Here is a 21,032-nt window from a genome sequence, read left to right as displayed (position 1 = left end):
ATAACTACTATTAAACCACTTCATTCATCTGCTCTTGCTCATGACGCCGCACTTCACCAGGACTGCAGCCACCATGATCCTGCCCTTCATAACTCCGCCTCTTATCTTTCCATTTCACAAATGGTATCTGAGTTCCCCGAGTAGATTACTTTAATTTCCAGTACAGGGAATCACAACACTAAAAAGCTTTCACTGTACATTAGCTCAACTCAAGCTATTGGCTATGTCAGAGCATGTTTTCTTTAGTGCTAGTTCTTTGTTATAAAGGTTTGTAATACTTTTGTAGGGAGGATGGTTCACACAAAAAACAAACTACCCTGATCTAAAAGTATCTTAAACTCAACAGTGGCACTTATAGATATCATTCAAATGTAAATAAGGAATGAAAGTGCTCAAATAACACACCACATTAATGTTTTACACATTTGTATTGTAACTACTCATGTAGATTACCGTCACAAATCATTTCACATCATGTCGTTTCAAATCAAACCATGTGAACAGTGACCCCTGTGAACAGAGAACCACAGTTCTCTGAGTCTTTAGAACAAACAAACGTAGACAATATATAGCCCCGACAGGGCCAATGGACTATATTTGAAATTCAACGCTGTTCGTTCAAAGAAACCTACATGTTTCATTTCCTTTGTGTATTGGGTTATTTTGTGGTTCTTTGTTCACTGACATCACTGTGCACACAGTTTGATTTGAAACTATGTGATATTGTATGAATTTGTCTGCCTTTTATTATTTTAATTAATCGAATAAAGTGTTTTGTTGATGATGATGATGATGCGATATGAAATGATTTGTGACATTCATCTACATGAATGATAGCAATTTGTAAAAAATTAGTATGGTGATCTACAAATTGACTATTGGAGAATCGCATTAGATGCCGTGTGTTACTTTAGCACTTTCATTCCTTATTTACATTTGAATGATACCTATATGTGCCACTGTTGCGTTTAAACCTTAATTTCCAGGTCTTATGGGTTTATGGGCAGCTCTTGTAGCAAAATTCATAATCTAAAAGTAGGTCACCTGCAAAAAGATTTAATATGGGAATAGCATTAATAAAATATTTGGGGGCTGTTTATTAAAGTTTGCGTGGCTACTTGCAGAATGTCGGCTTTTATAAGGTCTGATAAATCGGGCCCTATGTTTCGTGTTGTCTTGCTCAATGCAAGTGCAGAATCTTAGTAAATCGAACCCTTGGCATTAACATTGTGCAGATATTTCTCTCTTTCGTGGACCTTTCAATTATAGGTAGTTCTATTAGCATGCTCAAGAGTTTTCATTTTATAACAGTAGGAAGGATAAAAAGCGGGGTCATCCCTTGAATTTAGGATGATGAAGTTGTATATTCCGATATTTCTCCTCCTGCTTTATTGTGGCAGTGTTATAGTGTAAAGGGAAAGGGCACAATCCTACATATCTTTAGCTGCTGGGGTGGCCGGAAGTGGAGTCTGTTGTAAGGAGCGTTCAGCATATTAAGTTCCTTGTTACAACACTTGAGATGCTTTCAGAATGTTATCATTTGAACCAGGACAACTGGATGGGAGGCCTCGACGAAAGGGGCCTCTCTGGGAAGTACATCGAGTAAACTCCATAAATATATCTCATGTTTCCTGTCATTACTTTGAGGAGAGGAAACCGCAACACAGTCCAGCCCAATTGGTAGGAAGTGTGTGTGATGTGTATTTAGCCCACACTTTGATGGCACTGGTCCTCACAGTGTTGGTAAACCCTGACAAAACCAAAACACGGGGACCGGTCTCCATAGCATGCTTAGGTACTATTGACCGACTGCATAAAAAATACATAAAAGAGCAAATATATTTGCTTTGGTGTGCCGCATAATGAGATGGAGAGGGAACGTCCCATCGCCCCAACCCCACCTAGCATTGGTCTTGTGCTACGAACAGATGGGGTGGCTCATTTGGGGTAATTCACCTCCAGCTGGCTAAGCTGGGAAGTAGCAACCCTTATGATACCGCACCCAAATCCTCTCAGATTTCGTTTGCACCTGCAGAGATCTGTTTCCACTCTACACTCACAAGTCTGCTGGGACCGATCTGAACGTTCATCCGATAGAAGAACCACCATGTAAGTTCTTCTTCACCATTAGACTTGCAATGGGACTGGACTGTCACAGTGATGGTGACAATTTTCATCGCGTGTTTTGAAAACAGCTGGCTCCAGTTCTGCTGCCCTTTCTCCTGCACTGGCAAGATTGAGCCAGATTACTGAAGAGAAACACGAGTCAAGCCACTCCCGAGACATGAGCCGGGATGAGAAGGGAGCATCAGGTGTTCGGGTTTCCAAAGCACTAGGATGATGAGCAAAAAAAGTGCTGAGTCACCATGAGAGGCCTGACGCGCTGATGGACGAGCGCCTCTTCTTATTGGTGGGTAGCGCTGTCAGTCCCCTTCTCCCACCGCCCCTCCGGATATAAATACAGGCTCCGGGGGTTCTCTCTTCAGACCCAGCTCTGAGTTGTGTTCTTGCTTCAACAGTGTTTGAACGGAACGTGGCTCCGAGTCCAGCGCTCTCCTGAAAACTTTATCCATCTTTCATCCATCTACAAGTACCGCCGACAACCCCACCATCAGCAACGCCATGGAGTCCCAGGTGCGCCAGAACTACAACCGCGAGTGCGAGGCGGCCATCAACCGCATGATCAACACCGAGCTGTACGCCTCCTACGTCTACCTGTCCATGGTGAGTACAGGCGCCGTCTGTCCGGCTTTACTCTGCATTGTGCGCTCTGTCTGTCCTTACTGCATGTTTAACACCAACCTGTCCGTCTCGTACGTCTACATGTCCATGGTGAGTACAGGCGCCGTCTGTTTGTCCTTCCTCCCCGCAATGAGCAGTAAGACTGTCTGACCTTACTATTCATTATGGCTGCAAGCTCTGTCCTTCCTCTCCGTAGTGAGTGCACGTTCTGTCATTCCTGCACTCTCAACACCTTGCTATACGCCTTCTATATCTACCTGTCCATGGCTGGACACAGGTCTCCAGAAGTGGGGAGGACTAACAAGGTTAGGCAGTATGCAAGTGAAATCATGACGGGTGCCATCACAGCTCATGATGTGACATTGCAAGTTACATCACAGGAAGTAACTCACCGGAAGTAACATCACAAGAAGTGACATCAGATATTAAGAGCCCACACATATGTTTATCAGGTATATCATGATTACATTTAAGCGCATTATGAGACTTAACAAATGAGAATTGGAGTTGGGGTTGTACCAAAAAAGGTGGCGCAATCAGATGCAAAATCTGAGCCTCAACTAATACATTATTTTTTTTAAGCCCTACCACAAAGAAATTGGCAACAAGGAGAAGTATGTTAGTAGATTTGTTATGCTTAATTGGTTGCAAAGTCTCCATTTTAAAATATTTGATTGGGTTAATGCATCGGCTGCGAAGGTGCCCAGAAAATCTCAGGGGTTAGTAATAATGGTGAGATAACTCTGGTGGTTAATGCACTTGCTGGAGAGATCTGTGTTTTGTAAAGTCCAAGATTTGAATCAAAGTAGTAGAGAAGGCAAATGTGTCTCCTCCAAAGCACATCATCTAACACGCAGATGACAGATTTTTATGTTATGTAGGTAGTAAAGTGGGTTACTGCTTTTAACACGGAGATCCTTTTGTTACCTGCAGTTCATAAATTGTAATCCTTCTAAGAGACCACAGTGAGGTATGAAGGACATGTGACTCCTACACCTTGTAATCTACGCTGTCTCATGTAACTCATCTTGTACATTGATGTACACATGTACATGATCTACTGTCAATGTATCATGTGTATGTTACGTAAAGCGCTCTGACACCCTGCATTGAGTTGCATAGTACTATCAAAGAAGTAAAATAGTGCTAATGAAATTGTCATTTGTGTAAATACTGGGAGAGACCAACGCACCAGACATTCTTACAGTGCATGCATCTCTTATATACAGGGACTGAACAAAGGCAAAAGCTGCCTCTCTTAAGTACTTGTAAAGAGATAGCAATTTGTGTGCCTCTGTGACATTTACATTTAAGTGTGAGGTTCCAGGCCGCCTCCAGTCAGGATATTGAAACACAAGGAGGCTTGATGGCCCCTTACCTTCGGCCCAGCTGGAGGTGAAAAAAAAGCTCCCCCGCTGCCTGCACGTTGCTGCTGGGAATCGAAAGGAGACAACGTGCAGGCGCTGCTGGACGTGTCCCAGTGTCTGAAAATTACACCGGAACAAGTTCAGCATATTTCTGTGGAGCTCAACTTCTTGTCAGGGGGGGTGGCATCCACCCTATGAAAACAGTGGGTGGACGCCGTGCACCTGCGTGTACCCGCAACTTGTGCCCTGGTCCTTGCTGAGTACAGGCGCTTTCTGTCCTTCTCCATAGTGAGTGCAAGCTGTTAGGCAGTGCATGTGTAGCCCTACGCCTGTCGCTTGTGCAGCCGGTAGGTGCTGTCACCTGTCTCAGACTGCCAGAATGGCACCCACCTTCAGCGGGTATCTCTACACTGGGGGCCATGTAGCTTTGGGGGGTGTGGTGCTTTGTGTGGTGCTTTGACCACCTGCAGCTCCTGTGTAAATGACGTTGGTGGGATGTGTGCACTGAAGTGAAGTGTTGACACAGGCAGGAGTGCACTGGTGCTGTTTTGTGCTGCTGACTTTGAGAAGAGTGCCTAGAATAGATCAGCGCCTCACGCATGAACCTGGGAAATATTATTGCTCTGGCCGTGTAGGGGTGAGTGGGGTTTGCAACAATGACGAATGGATAAAAACTTGAGAGATGTGGTAGTAGTGAAAACTCCCACGGGGGTCAAGCTCTAGACAATCTAGGCCCAGTGGAGTAATTACTGCAGCCCTGGGCAGGAGCAGTTACTTCATTATTGCAGTTCAAATGTATAGTTCTAGTTGTACTTTTCTCTCTCCTCCTCCCACCGCACCCCCACTGTCTTAATTATGTTTCTGCAAGTCCACGCCAGCCCTGTACTTCGTGCTTCGTCCATGGAGAGAGGAGGATGTAGCCTTGGAGGGCGCTAGGTCCTTGTCTCTGTGTCTGCTGCGCCACAGTCGGAGAGCAAAGGCCTCTGATGTGCTTATACTGCATCCGGGTGTGCAGGAAGCAGATCTGTCGTCCTGCCCCGCCTCCATGATGGATTGGGACCAGCACTCCCATCAGTGTCTGCTTGTACCTCCCTCCCTGTGATAGCGTCAGAAAGAAGTGGTATGATTACACCTTCAGAATATATTACAATTTGTGGAAAACTGAAATCCATGCTCAAAACTGTGGGGGCAAATGAGTTGCATGAAATATACGGTGAGGTGCCAAACAGAATTCTTTTAAGCCCTCACCAAAGTCTGAGTAGGAATACAGTAGTAGATCAGAGGGCAGATTAGGGTCGGAATGCAATGCCATTAATTTAGTTCATCTTTAGGGGCAGTATACTATTTAGAGACTTAGATTATGAACCTAGCAAGTGCTAAAGAAACTGCCCTTGTAAAGACTGTCCGTGAAACTTAAAAAGGGTAGCTACAGTGAATGCACTGAAGATCCCCATAGGACTCCAACTCACAATGATGCAACTTTTACACTCCTGGTTTTCATTTGTTTTATTTGTTTCCAGGGCACAAGTCCAGTGAGTTCAAATGGACTGAACCAATAGGAAGAGCGATAAGAGTCTATTTTAGTTAAACAAAAATAGGAGATATTGACCCTGAGGAATGAGACGTGTTCCTGGTTTCAAGGACACTGCCTTGAGACTACCACCCTGTGACCATTCACTCAATCGATGCTGTGATTGGCTTCTGACATTCTCTCGTATTTTCTGTCTCCAGTCCTACTTCTTTGACCGTGACGATGTGGCCCTGAGCCACGTGGCCAAGTACTTCAAAGAGCAGAGCCACGAGGAGCGCGAGCACGCCGAGAAGTTCATGAAGTACCAGAACAAGCGAGGGGGGCGTGTGGTGCTGCAGGATCTCAAGGTGAGTGTATAGGAGGACTGCATTGGTATACAAAATTCATTGCTCGTTCTCTCAAATTACATCCAACTGTAAACCTAGTTCTGTGCTTCCGCAATACACCTATTGCTATCTGGTATGGGTCTAAAATACTGAGTGGCCACAATATTGTGACAAAAATATTGGCAGTTAAGTATGTATATATTTTCTATAGCTAACTGTATGGAAGTCTTTCTTGACGATAGAAATAGCTCCAATGTACCTAGATGTGGAGTTAAGAATAGTAAATATATACTTACCTATTAGTACTTACCACCTTAATATTTTTGTTTTTGATGTTTTGGTCACGATACTAGGGCCACTGATATTCGATACTCTATGGTTTGGACTACAACTCCGTCATTCCTTTCCTTAAACCTAACCATTAATCAAATTCTAACTTTACCCTGATGCTAACCCTCGACCTAGTACAACTCTACGCTGTACCTTAACAGAAACCTTTGTGCTGAACCTAAATCTAACTTTAATCTTCATGTTAATCCTAAACCTATATCTGATTTTAACCGATATCCCAACCGTAATCTTTACATTGACAACTACAAAAATAGTAAATTTACTGCAAAGTTAAATCGACTTCCTTCTATTGAATCCTCAGTGTGGTACATTCTTTTTATTGCTTGCTTTTGTTGTCCTAATATAATCCCAATTGCACTTTGTACCTGCATAGAAGGAATGTACTTGGACCAAGAGAGCCAGAGCGATCTGCCTGTTCACAGGAGTGTCTTCTGTATGTGCCTTTTTGGGATCTTCCATCACCTCTTATGCTAATCCTGTTTCCCTAACTGGTTCTCACCTGAATCCCTCCTCACAACTTCTTCTATGAGCACAGTCACAGCTTGTGGGGAACCAAGCTAAACTAACTCACTCTAAAACTATTACAGAAACCAGACCGTGATGAGTGGAGCAACACCCTGGAAGCCATGCAGGCGGCCCTGCAGCTGGAGAAGACCATCAACCAGGCCCTGCTGGACCTGCACAAGGTGGCCACCGATAAAGTCGACCCCCACGTAAGTGTCCCTGCGCTCACTTTTCATTAGGACTATGGACTTGGTTAGTGTATGAGTGACGCAATGCACTTCTCCCCCTTACCCTCCACTGAGCACTGCATTGTCGTGGGGAGACCTGAAGACCCTTCAAAGGACTTCCCAGGTCCAGCTTCCTTCCACCCTACTCTTCTGACCCCGTCACCCGATAGACCCTGAAAGAAGGCACCATCTCCTCGTAGCTTGGTCTAGGAACCATTTACTGCTTATTGCTGCCAGGTTCTTTCTCCCAGTAAGACACCACACAAAAGGCCTTATTTATTTTATTTATTTTGAAAGTTTTATATAGCGCGAACAAGATCTTTGCAGATATTAGAGCGCTTTACAGACGAAAGGACCAACCCGTGAATAGATAACAATTGGGGTGTGGAAGGTCCATGCGGGAGCATAGTCAGACAAATACATCAATAATGATACAAGTACAAATACAAATACAAGTACAAATACGTGGTAGCGTAAGCATTCAGGTACCATAGTCAGACAGATGCATCAATAATGATACAAGTACAAATACGTGGTAGCGTAAACCCTCCGGTAGGTCAATAACATGCGTCAAACAAAAAATGCAAAAAGATCAGTAGAACTGAATGGTACAGCGTCTGTAAATATCAACCCCAATAATAATTCAGGTGTATTTAGCCATGAGGATAGCTTTTACTTCTTTCTTAAAAAGTATGGTGGAGGAGATGAGCCTGGTTTCAGGGGGAAGTGAGTTCCAGATCCTGGGTGCCATTCCTGAGAAGGAGCGTTTATACGTTTTTTCCTTGCGGAATCTTTGGGGCTTTAGCAAGAGATTGTTTGTGCCTCTAGTATTTCTGGAGCCACCAGAAATCGTCAGCTTCTGGGCGAGGTATCCGGGTGAGCTCCGGTGAACAGCCTTGTGCGTCAAGCAGGCGATTTTCAGATGTATTCTGGCTTCAAAAGGCAGCCAATTCAGGGCTTTCAGGTCAGGGGAAATGTGTGAGTGTTTTTTTGATCCAGTGATGAGTCTCGCTGCGGCGTTTAGAGAAGCTCTTATGGGTGCCGTAGTAGTTAGGGGGAGACCGCAGAGGGCGATGCTGCCGTAATCTATTCGCGGGATGACTAGTGCTTGTACCGCAGTTTGGAAATCTTTGGCTGGAAGAAAGGGTTTGAGTTTCCTTAAGGTATTGATCTGGTAGTTCGCACCCTTAGTTGCTTTGTTGATGTGTTCCTGCATGTTGAGGTTGGTGTCAAGTGTTATGCCTAGAGATTTTGCTGAGTCCACGATGGTGGGATGAACATTGAGTGCGGTTAGGTGTTTAAGCCAGATTTGAGCGGTAGTGATCTTCGCGGGAGGTGAGATCAAGAGGAACTCTGTTTTAAGAGCATTGAGTTTGAGATGATTAGCAGCCAGCCAGGATTGGGTGCTTCTGATCGTTGAATTCAAGAGCATGATGTCTTTGGGTGATTGTAATTTGAGATAAAGTTGGGTGTCATCGGCGTACATGTGGAAGTGAATATTGGATGCTTGTAGCAAGGTCGTGAGAGGTTCCATAACTAGGTTAAACAAAGTTGGGGATAGGGAGGATCCTTGTGGGACGCCTAGCGATACAGGTATTGGCGAAGACATCAAATTGTTACTCTTGAAGTCTGCGATCTGTTGTGTAGAAAGGACGTAAACCAATTGAGCACAGTTCCAGATATACCCATTCTTGTGTTTAATAGATCGAGTAAGTTCTCATGTTTGACCGTGTCGAATGCAGAAGAGAGATCAAGAAGGATGAGGAGGCAGGTATCGTTTTGATCTAGGATTTGAAGGGCGTCGTCAATTATGTGAGTCATAGCAGTTTCTGTACTGTGATCTGCTCTGAAGCCTGATTGATGAGGATTGAGTAGATCAAACTTATTAATGTGTTTAGTCAATTGTATTTGAACGCATTTTTCCAACAATTTGGCAAGAGTTGGAATATTGGTTATGGGACGGTAATTATTTAGATCAGAGGGGTCGGCTGTGGGTTTCTTTAGTAGAGGTGTGACTTGTCCAACTTTGAGGGGGTCGGGGATGGTCCCTTGTAGAAGTGAACTGTTGATAATTTTAGTCCAGAGTGGGAGGAGCGACGGGGTAAGGTCTTTGACAGCGTTGGCAGGAAGTGGGTCCGTGAGGTGATTGGCTGGTTTCACAGTGCTGAGGAGACTACCAATGTATTCTTCCGAATAGGTGACAAAGGATGACCATGTAGCATTGTTTTTTGGTTCAGTGGGTGCTGTGCAGTGGTCTTTGGGGTAGAGAGTTACGTCAATGAGGAGATCGTTTTTTATGTTTTCGGTTTTTTGGATGAAGAAAGAGGCGAAGTCTTCACCGGAGGGTGCTTCGCCCAAAGTGCTGAGTGGTTGGGGTTGTTCCTTGGATTGTGTTCTGATTAGCTCAAACAGCTTTCTCGGACGATTTTTGGCTTGGTCCAGTTGACGGCTGAAGAAATTCGATTTTGAGCGTTTTATTTTCCTGAAGTAGGCGTTTCTCTTTTTCTTCAACGTTTTTAAGTGCAGTGCGGAGGGGGCTGATCTCCAGGTGCGCTCTGCCATTCGCATGGCCCGTCTCTCCTCATTGAGACTCCCGTCGTACCAAGGATTGGACATTTTTGTGAAGGCTCTTTTTAGCTGCATAGGTGCAGCTTCATTAACTATAGAGGTCATAGCGTTGAGATAGTGATCCGTCAAGGATTGGACATCCGTAACGCCAGTAGGGGGCAGTAAGAGGTTGCAGCTGTTGGGGGGTAGAGAGTTTGGGTTGAGTTTTTTCAGGTCTCTTTTCCAGACTGTAGGCTTGCAGGATTGAACCGGGTTAAATTTGACTTTTTCATTGACGAAGAATGTGACAATATGATGATCTGACCAGTCACAGGGTTGGATAGATTCAAGTTGGATAGAGTCCTCTTTGGAGATGATGAGGTCAATGATAGAGCCTTTCTCGTGGGTCGGGCTGTTGCATATTTGGGAGAGGTCAAGGGCATCGAGGAAGTTTTTAAGACTATTTACCACCGCGTCATTATGATCGTTCCAGTGGAGGTTGAAGTCACCAAGGTATATTTGTGTGAGTTGTCGCCCTGAATTTGTTGTGATCAGATCCATGATTTGTTGCGAGAAGGTAAGGTTATCCCCTGGTGGGTGGTAAATGCCGTGAAGAGAGCATATCTGTTTGCCCTCACTGATAATATCGAGGCAGATGTATTCAAAGGATGTTGGGGAGGGTAGGGAGGGAGAGGTTACTTTCTGGACAGAGAGGTTACTCCTGTGTATACATGCGATTCCACCACCTTTTTGACCCACCCTGTCTAGTCTAGTGATGTGGTAACTGGGGGGAACCAGTATGTCCATTATAGGTGTAGAAGATTCAGTTAGCCACGTTTCAGTTAAGAAGATTAGGTCAAGGTCCAGTGTTAAGATGAGATCAGCGATTGCAGAGGAGTGCCTAGGGGCCGATCTGCAGTTGAGGAGGGTGCATTTGAGACGGGGTGTATCGAGGGTGGAAGGGTGTTCTAGAGAGAGGGGGACTTTTCTCAGGTTACTAAGGATAGAAATTCTGTTGTTTAGTGTGGGGGGTCTAAGGGGATTAGGATGAATCGTTGGAATGGCGCGGAGGGTGGTGGGTATGTTGTTAAGGGGAGATGGGTCGTAGGAGCGGAGGAGGGTGACTGTGTCGAGGTCCGATAGTGGGTTGCAGGAGCGATGGGGATGGTTTTCACGATTATGGACAGGGATTGAAGTCCAGTGCGGGGGGCGCTGAGTGCAAGAGTCAACCGACCGGGTGGAAGTCCTGTTGGGAAGGGTGGTGCTGTTGAAGGCGGGTGAGGGGCGTCTGGGGTGTGTGCAGAGTAATTGTTTGATGATGTGAATGTCTTCTTGGAGCTTGAGGAGGGTGGTGGGTGAGGAGTGACTGGAATGCGTGCAGTGTAGTTGTTTGATGATGTGAATGTCTTCTTTGAGCTGGAGGAGGGAGGCCATAATGTAGTAAAGTGTGGGATGTGTGTTGGTGGTGGGGATTGGCGTGTTGGGGGTGGATGACCCTTGGGGGAGGTTGGAGGTATGGAAGAGGGTATTAGTGGTGGCCGGCGAGTGCATGGTGGAGGATGGGCGTATGTTAGTGGTGATGGGGGCGCATGAAGGGTAGTGGGGGGTGAGAATGGGGGGGAGTGGTATTGTGTGTGGATCTTTTTTGAGGAGGCGGAGTTGAGTTGATAGAGGCGTGTTCTGTGTGGTTAGTTAATGGGTGGAAGCGGGGGCTGAGAATGGGGGGGGATAAGGGGTGGGGTTTGTCTGTTTGCGTGTCGGTCTGGTGCTGAATTCGGTTAGGCGTATTGTGGGTGGGAGTTGTGGTGTCATGGGTGAAGAGAATGGGAATGTGGGCTGGTGAAAGGGGGGAGGGGTACAGTTGGTGTGTGTGGGGGAAAGATCTGTGTCTGTGATTGAGGGGTGTGGGGTAGCAACAGTAGATGGGTGCGTGACTAAGGTGCCGGTGGTAGAGGAGAGGTGCGTGTCTTTTTGGGGCTGAGCTAGATTAGAGGCGTTGTCTTAGGGGGCTGTGGTGTCAGGGGTGAAAGGAATGGGAGTGGTATGAATGGAGGTCAAGGTGTTGGTGGGGGGGGAGAGGGTGCGGCTGGTGAATGTGGGGGAGAGATCTAAGTCTGTGATTGAGGAGTGTGAGGTGGCTGCAGTAGGTGGGTGGATGACGGAGGTGCCGGGGGTAGAGGAGAGGTGCGTGTCATTTAGGGACTGAGCTAGATTAGAATGGTTATGGTTGGGGGCTGTGAGGTCAAGGGTGATCGGACTGCGAGTGCTATGAGTGGGGGTCTGCAGATTGGAGATGTGCTGTAAGAAAGTGGGGAACAGGTTGTCTAGTAGTTCCAGGTTCCTGTCTGTGGATTGGATTAGGACAATCCCGTTGTTATAAATAGTGATCGTTGTTCTGCCCGGGAAGCGTTGGGATGGTGTGATGGAGAGTGTTCGGCCATGGGTGGATTTCCTGGAGTTGGAGACGGTGAGTAAAGAGAGGAACGTGTTTCTCCATTGAGCTCTGCGTGTGGTGTGGAAGATGATATCAATGTTTGCGGCACCATTAACCGGTGAGAAGTAGGTGTCTGCAAAGGGAGTTTCAGGGTGGGACCTCAGTAAGTTGTGTTTAAAGCGTTTGGCGGCTTTTTTGGTGAGTGTGGGTGGGTAGGTGATTCTATATGTGTGCTTGCCGATGAGCTCCATGTTGGGATGACGGAGTAGGTAGGTGTGGGAGAATGCCCAGTAATCGCCGGTTGCAAGGAATGGAAGTGACACTAGTGGGCAGCCAAAGTATATGCATTAGTAGTTAATGCCAACAGGGATAAGAGTTGCCGTGGGTGCGAGTTGCACGGATGTAGGGTGCACAATAATGGTATACGGGAGCAGAATACAAACGCATACACTACTACCCGGTTGCATGAAACATCAGTGACATTAATGAGCAGCCAAAGTATATGAGGTAGTAATTGGTGCATACATGAATAACACTTACATGTACAGAATAAAATATGTACAGAATAAAATATAGGTATAATACTAACGATATAATCAGTGTGGTTTACAAACATGTACAGAATAAAATATAGGTATAATACTGACGATATAATAAAATGAAATATCGATGAAGACACAGCCTTATATGGTATATGCCATTGCACCAATGCCACGGCTGGTGCACCTGTAAGGGAGCCACCTAATGGTTCACTCCAAGGCCAGAAAAATGCCTTTTCTCCTTTGTGTGGAGGAATGCTGCAGTACTATGAATGAATGAATGAATGAATGAATGAATAAAATATTTAATAGAGCGCACTGCGACCAAGCGGCTTCCTGGCGCTGGGGACCTGATCAGAACTCAACAGAGGAGACCCAGGGAGACTAGGAAGGGAATGCCAGGGAGAAAAGGAAAGTTTTGAGGGCTTTGTGGAAATGGGTGTAGATGGGGATGGAACGGATGGAGAGAGGAAGACTGTTCCAGAACTGGGGGGCCAGGACTGAGAACCGGGTGCCCCCCGTTCTGGATTTACGGAAGCGAGGGATGTGCAGAAGAGAAAGAGAGGAGGAACGAAGAGTGCGACTAGGGGCATGAGAGGAGACGAGGGAAGTGATGAACAAGGGAGCGGAGCGGGAGTGAGCTCGAAAAGCTAAGCAGGCCAATTTGAAGAAGGATCTGAAACGGACAGGAAGCCAGTGAAGGGACTTGAGAGCCGGGGTGATGTGACAAGATTTAGGAAGGGAAAGGATAAGGCGAGCAGCTTGGTTTTGAATGGCCTGTAAACGGCGGGATTCGTAGGCAGGTATGCCCACGTACAGGCCATTACCATAGTCAAGGCGGGAGGTAACAAGGGCCATGACTATGGTTTTGAGTGCATCGGAGGAAAAGAACCGTGAGATTTTCCGAATTAAACGAAGAGACAGAAAACAGGAGGACACGACGGAGCTGATCTGACTGTGCATGGATAAGTCATGACTGACTTTAATACCAAGGGTGCGAACAGAGGAGGCAGGCACAGGGGGAGACCAAAAGAAAGGGGCCAGTGTGCAGGAGACCAAGGGTTCGAGGGACGACCAGTGAGGACAAGTTCCGTCTTGTCTGGATTGAGCTTCAAGTGATTGGCGCTCATCCAGTCAGAAATAAAAACTAAGGTGGAACAGAACTTGGGGAGAGAATCCGGGGTAGAAGAAAGATCGAAAACGAGCTGGAGGTCATCTGCGTAGTTGTACACAGAGACCCCCAGCTCAAGGAGAGAGGTGATGAGGGGATGGATATAGAGATTGAAAAGAAGGGGGGACAGAGAGGAACCTTGGGGAACACCACAAGTGACTGGATGGGGAGGGTCAGAGAAACCGTGGAGATGAACTGCCTGGGACCTATCCCGAAGGAAGGACGCAAGCCAGGAGAACGCCGTGCCCCGAATGCCCGCTGCGCTGACACGGTCGAAAAGAATGGAGTGGTCAACCGTGTCAAACGCAGCGGACAGATCGAGGAGGACCAGAGCTTGGGGGAGGTTAGAATCGGACTTTCCCTTGAGCTCGTCCAAAACTGCGAGGACCACCATCTCCGTGGAGTGGCCCGGGCGAAATCCCGCCTGATGGGATGCAAGGAGGCCGTTCTCCTCTATGTAAGTGGAGAGGCAGGAGGTGACATAGGCTTCAAGGATCTTGCCGAGATAGGGAAGTAGAGAAATGGGTCGGAAGTTAGAGGGGAGGGAGGGATCCAGACCAGTTTTTTTTAGAATAGGGAGGACTATAGCGGATTTAAAGAGAGAAGGGACAGAACCAAGAGCCAAAGAGGAGTTAAGAAGGGCAAGAGGGGGGGCAGGACAGTTGGTGAAAAGAGTTTTAAGAATGCGTGCCGGCGCGCAGTCTGCAGAAGAGCCAGACTTGACCTTGACCAAAAGTTTTAGAAATAGATCAGTGGAGATGGGGGGAAAAGAGCGAGGGAGGAAGAGGGAGGGGGGGAGGGACGGGTGGGGCAGGGTTGAGGCACGCTAGGGATGTTGGCCTTAATCTTCACTATCTTGTCGATTAAAAAAAGTCATTAAGTGAGGAACAGAGGGACTGTGCGGGGACCAAGCTAGGAGTGGAGCGATCAGAGGTGGCAAGATTGTAAACCAAAGAAAAGATTTCGTGAGATTTGTTGGCCGAGAGGGCTACTCTCTCAGTGAAATATGCGGTTTTAGCCACTAGGATCGCTTTTTTATATTCAGTGAGAAGTAGTTTGTATTTGGCGCGCAGAGAGGGACAATAATTCCGTCTCCAATGGCGTTCTGACCGCCTGAGGTCGAGTTTGAGTGTTTTAAGCTCGGGAGAGAACCATTTGTGCGCGTCGTAAGGGCGGATCGCCTTGATCTTTCTGAGGGGGGCGACTAGATCCCAGGACTGTTGTTGGCGATAACAGCAAGGAGATGAGCAATGTCCAGTCACCTCACTCAATCTGTTGCAACCTGAAAACGTCTTATGTAATACACTCCGTGAGGCCAATGACAGACCAGTCTTTTGTTGCCAGCACACTAATAAGCTCCATCTTTTTCAATGCCAGCCAATTCAAGCGACTCTATGCGATGTAAGCTTTAGCATTGTCGCTTAAAAACGAAACTTCATAGGCTTACACGCTCCCTCCCTCCCCCACCCCACCAAAGGCATTGCAGTGGTCGGTTATCCACAGTACTGGTGGGCTGCCCTGTGTAAAGAAGCTTGTTACCTACTTATAAGCTCACTGACTCGTCCCCTACCCGTAATCAATTCTTTCCTACATTGGATTTTCAACACCAGTCCTACTCTTTTCCTCCCGGATCACTCTGCCATACTTTCAGCCATGTGTTTTCAACCTCTTTCTGTTTCTTTATTCACATACCCTGGTTTTGTCTCTTTTCACAGCTCTGTGACTTCCTGGAGTCAGAGTACCTGGAGGAACAGGTGAAGGCCATCAAAGAACTTGGAGATTACATCACCAACCTGAAGCGCCTGGGCGTGCCCCAGAATGGCATGGGCGAGTACCTGTTCGACAAGCACACCCTGGGGGAGAGCAGCTAAGCTCCACAAGAGCGAACACCAGCCTGCTGCACCCACTCCCACCGAACCTGCATTCTTCCATTATTTACACGACTATGACATCATCTGAAGGCATGTGTGGGACAGGGTTCTTCTATATGTATCCAGGCTACCTGCAGCAGTTGTGCTTGTCAGCATGTTTCAAGAAATAAAGGTTTTCAGCATCTTACTCGTTGTGATGGCTTCATACATGGATGGGGGAGAGCAACACGTTATAATGTGTATTTTGTAAGGGATATGAGTGCTCAAGCCATGGGTAGATGCTGCGAGTCTAGTGCCTTCACACAGAACTTGTGAGGTCTTTGTACAGGATGCAGAGGGCGTGTCAGAGTCCCGGGCCTTGGACAGAGGAGAATTAATGGTGTCCGATCTGAAAATAGGAGGCAGGCATCGATATAGAGGCATGTAAAGGTAGAGGGCATAAGTCCCACACATAGTCACAGAGGGTGCGAGAGTCCCATGCCTGGATAAAAAAGGAGTTGCAAGCTTCGGTACAGAAGGTGTGTATGTTTACGGCCCGGGGAAGAGTCGGGGAGGGTGCCTGGGCTGTATGCAGAGACTGAGCTTCCAAGGCTGAGCTTCCAAGGGCTGCGCGCAGGGGCTCGATTGTACCAGGCCTCATTGCTGAGGCTGAAAGGGTTCCTGCCCCGGACACTGAGGGACATATTTACAAGGGGGTTGTTCCACCAGAACTTTACTTCAACAATTTCCGATGGCGCAAAGCTCTTCAACATAGTTGCAAAGTGGCGTTAAGCCACTTTTTGTGATAAACGCCGCTTTGTAAATATGTTACCCTTTCACGCAGTTTTCTGTGTGAAAGGGGCATGTGATGGGTGTTCCAGTGCGTATTCCACCGCAACACCCATTGCTTTTTGACGTTGCCCCAGATTTACAAGGATTCGAAAATCTGAGGCACCACCAAAAACTAACGCCATGCAAGTGCAGGTTTTAGAATGGCCCAATGAGGAGAAATAAAAGTATTTCTCCTCGTTTTTAGGTCTCGCCCACGGAGCGCATGCACTACATAGGAGACCTTTAGCCGTCGTTCACCTGCTTTTCGAAGCACATACTCGTGCTTGTGGCAGCATACACCTTGCAGGAGCGCGCCACAAGCACAAGTGTGTGCTTCAAAAAATAGCAGACTGTGTGCGCACACACGCACCACTTTCAGGTCATCCTGTCATTCCTGCGAAGATGACTGTGAAGTCTACATTTAATTCCTACAGTTCCTCTCTGAACATCCTCTCTGTCATGATAGCCTTAGCTCTTTCGAGTCTGGGATGTGAAATTGCTCTCTCCATCTCTCTAAAACTAAAATCTTTTTTTCTCCCCACTCTCTGGTTTTGTAACCCCGTCCTTCATCCATTCTCGTTTTCACCGCATTCCTTCCTATCTTCTGTCCAAAATCTTGAAGTGATAGTAGATTCTGTTTTCTTTCTTTCTTTGCTTTTGTTTTCAGCGTCCTACTGTCTGCACAATCTGGCCTTGCCTCGCTTTCCATGCTTCAAAAATAGATACAGCTCTTATTCTCATCCGTCTGCAATGTTGCTCTTCTCTCTGGACTTCCTGTTTGTTTTCCTGCAACCAATTATATCTTTAATTCATTTATGCTAATGTCAGTCAAATGTAATTTTACTTTTACTTTAGTCAACGCCTTCCTGTCTGTATCTTCTGGTGCTTTTCAATATGTCTTGCCTGACTCTGATAAAGGCCCTGCTCGGCCCCCAAGCTTGTCCTTCGCTACAGTTTTTTTTTTTACATTTCTTAGGTCTCGCTCTCACTTTTGAGTTATGTGTAATAATATTGTATGTGAAAGTTTTAACACATTTATGTCTCATACAATAATATAAAACATAACAAAAAATCGTGCTTCCCTCTCTTTCGCCTCTTTGTGCCCTCTCACTCCCTGTCCGGCTAGATGCCACAGCACCCTGCTTACTCCCTGTCTCTATTCTTTGCCCCGCTCTCACCCCTTGCGTCCAGCGCCCTCTGCATGTCCAGCTCTATGCCACCGCACCCTGCTCTCTGTCTCTACTCTCTGCCCCCTTCACCACTCTCTCTCACCCTGTGTTTCCAGTACCTTCTGCCTGCTTAGCTCTATGCCACTGGTTGATACAAAAAATGGAGTCAGGCCCTGGGACTTGTGGTTGGTTGGGCCGTATATATCTGGGAAAAAGGACAGGCACCCACCACACTCCATTTCCGTTCCTATCGCTGCAAGGAAGTAACAAACCAATATCGTTTCAGGTCTGTTGGGCGTTTCTTGCCCTTTTAATTACTGTTTTTCTCTTTTTAGCAAAACATTTTTTCTTCTGTGTAAGAAGAAGTACAAAACATTTAAAACATTTACACGAAAGTACAAAACATTTATCACATATATATACACAAATTATATTCTAACTGTACCAAATATTTCTTTTAGTCCAATAAATGAACTCAGATGCTTATCTAAATTTGACAAAGTATCTAAATTTGGCAAAATGACGCTTAATGTGGAAAACAAGATATTTAAATGATATACACCATAGTACAATTCATAGGTCTATAAATCAATCAATATCATATTTCATATGCCAAAAGATAAACCATATTGTAATTCATAGGTCTAACAATGTAATTCGTAGGTCTAACAATCACTCGACGTTATATTTTCTATGCCTACGCGTTTCGAACCAGTTGATTTTAATTCATAGGTTCTCTTCAGGGCTCTGTCTTTTAGTGAGTATCTGAAAATGTGTACAGAGATGGAAAAGTTTTAGTTTTTGATTCTGAGAGTAATTTTTCTTGTCCAAAACTACAAACATCGCTGTCTGTACCTGTTTATCCAGCAGCTGCCAGTCTACAGGTATGACGTTCTATTCTTGCTTGGTCGCTTGTCTTTTAAGTCCTGTACCTTAGTGAAAAGTAAATTTATCACTATTTTATTTCAACACTTGTTGAATACAACCATGCTTCGTCTTTGCTCTCCTAGACATACCTTTTAATTCCCGTGGGTCACTTGGTATGAGGTATTTCTCTTTTTTTTTTTTTTTTAATACATTTTTTATTGAACAAGGCAGTAGGAAATCATGAAATCAATGGTACAGAATTAAAAACAAAGACATTATTCACATCTAGTTTTTTTTTTTTTTTGACAGTCAGACAAATTTCAGACAATTTACAAGAGATAAAACTGGAATAATAACAGAGGATCAGAGGGGAAAGAGACCAATATAAAAACTTACAAAGTCCTTGTGCAAAAAGCCGCAATTTTCAGTGAACAATATCACTACATAAAAAGTGCAAAAACTGCAATAAAGTGCAACTGCGAAAGGCGATATAATCCAATAAAGTGCACTTTTAAAGTGCTTAGTGCAATAAAGTGCAAAAACAGCTATTATAAAGCAGCAATATTTACAAACAAAAAAAAAATACAAGAAATACAAAAAAAAGTGCAAAAAGTTCACATTCCCCTCTCCCTCCTGGTCATTTTCCTTTCAACAATTCCAGGTTCTCAAAATATTTCCAATTTCTTTCAAATCTTGCAATAGCTCCCACCCTACCTGCATAAGCTCTTTCGAAATTACATGTTCTTCTCATTTTATTGAACCATTGTAGCTGAGATGGAATCACCTCGGATTTCCAATTTTGGAGCATTAAAGACCGTGCAACTACACAAGAAATAAAAACAAATACTTCTTCTGTTTTGTCAAGCCTGCTCCTCTCTTTACATATGCCAAACAGGGCCACCTCTGTTTCCGGCATAAATACTTTCCCAGTTGCCAACTCCATATCTGCGAATATCTCCTTCCAAAAAGATTTCAACTTCGGGCAGGAGAAGAAGATATGGCACCATCCTCCCTGACCCATAGCTTTGCATCTAAAACATTTATTCACAACTTCCGGGAACATTCTCTCCAAGGCCTCCGGGGTATAATACGCAAGCCAACGTGATAAAAAAGACATTCTTTTGTAATTAGCCTCCCGAAGTGCTTTATTGCCCAGATGGCTCAATAGCTCCCAATCCTTTTCTGTAAGAATACACTGTGTCGAGAGGCTTATTTTCTCTAGATGACTAGCAATTACCGGAGAAGAACTAGCAAAGTAGAGCTTTTTATACCAAAATCCTATACCTTTATTTTTATCCCCGTACAAAACTGATATCAAGGCAGTGGGAGAGAAGAACAGGCCACCTATCTCTTGTCTAATAAAATAGACCATTTGTAAATACTCAAAAAACATAAGTCGCCTGGAATTCTTCATTCTAGCTAAAATCTCCTGCCAGCTAATTACCTTATTTTGTACAAACAAATGTCTTAATTCCCCAAACCCGGAAAGTTCCCAATCTTTCAGATGATTCAAGGGTATCTTAAGACCCTTTTTAGCACATTCAGACAAGCTCAAATAAATAGAGCCATCAGAACCATGTTTTTTAAAAAGAAGCAGTAATCTCGCTATATAATCTTTTAGCGTCTTATATCTTGATTTTTTTGGGAGCTTAGCCGTTTTTAAAAAGATAGGAATTTGAGAACCTGCTTCCTGTATCATTTTATCTAGAAAGAAATTATCTCTTGTCTGTCTAGTCCTTAATAATCCTGCCACAATATCAAACAAGCATTTACAATGCAATAGGTCTCCCAGTATTAAAGTTTGAGCTATTGGCATTGTATATTACAATGTGTTACATTAATTTGTTATCAAACTCTGAATTGTTGTATAAAGATGATTTGTGTCACGTGACTTCCCTACCATCTCCTGCATGGCCTGCTGCCTGCAATGTCGTAATGCAAGAGGATGTTCCTGAAAGAACTTTACAATCTACTTCAGCAAATGTGACTTTGCCTATTCACTGGATCAACAGGTGTGAATGAAAAACTCCGACTCATAGCTTCACAATAAAGTTAACAGTAACGCCAGGGCTGTAGCAAGCACCCCCACCTGCAGAGACACGCTTTGAAGTGGTGGGCGGCGGGCAGCTGGCTCTCAGTCACTCACGCCTTCTCTATGAAACTGGCTGACAAGTGACCCAGACTTTGTTATTTCTCACGAGACGTCTTATTTCCTTTTTGCACAAATTACACAGAGTGCCGAGGAGTAATGGTATTAAAGAAAACAGGAAGCGGAACATCTGAGCAGCTGCTTACACCAAGAGAGTTCCTCTACAGATGTTCCAAATGTTTTCAACGTAATCCCTTCTAAACAGTTCCCTTGGGAATTGTTTTATGCAGCTCATGCAAAATGTGTACTCTGCCAGCGGCAGAAAAAGTGAAAAATACATGCATGGGCGCTGTTAAATGTCATCTCATCTGGGGCCGAGTCTTGAAGGTGTGCGCTAGGGACGGACGCAGCTGGGCGCCTCATTTAAGCCCTTTCACTGTCATGTGTACCTTTAACTCGGAATTTCTCAAAGATTGTGGATAAGCTG

General features: G+C 45.2%; 1 protein-coding gene across 1 annotated transcript; it reads left to right on the top strand.

Annotated features, from left to right (window-relative positions):
• Positions 1 to 2,473: 2,473 nt before the first annotated feature.
• On the top strand, positions 2,474 to 15,797 carry LOC144770539 (ferritin heavy chain B). The gene is made up of 4 exons (XM_078655141.1): positions 2,474 to 2,724; positions 5,841 to 5,987; positions 6,905 to 7,030; positions 15,455 to 15,797. The coding sequence occupies exons 1-4, from the start codon at positions 2,623 to 2,625 to the stop codon at positions 15,608 to 15,610; spliced, it is 531 nt and encodes a 176-aa protein (XP_078511267.1). The 5' UTR covers positions 2,474 to 2,622; the 3' UTR covers positions 15,611 to 15,797.
• The last annotated feature ends 5,235 nt before the right edge of the window (positions 15,798 to 21,032 follow it).

The sequence above is a fragment of the Lissotriton helveticus genome, chromosome 7 (assembly GCF_964261635.1).
Source record: "Lissotriton helveticus chromosome 7, aLisHel1.1, whole genome shotgun sequence".
Taxonomy (NCBI): domain Eukaryota; kingdom Metazoa; phylum Chordata; class Amphibia; order Caudata; family Salamandridae; genus Lissotriton; species Lissotriton helveticus.
This window is presented reverse-complemented; position numbering and strand designations above follow the sequence as displayed.

Coding starts and splice junctions, on each gene's coding strand:
- LOC144770539 (XM_078655141.1), top strand. CDS start 2,623: ATGGAGTCCCAGGTGCGCCAGAACTACAACCGCGAGTGCGAGGCGGCC. Junction 5,988..6,904: donor TGGTGCTGCAGGATCTCAAG/GTGAGTGTATAG, acceptor AAACTATTACAG/AAACCAGACCGTGATGAGTG. Junction 7,031..15,454: donor CCGATAAAGTCGACCCCCAC/GTAAGTGTCCCT, acceptor CTCTTTTCACAG/CTCTGTGACTTCCTGGAGTC.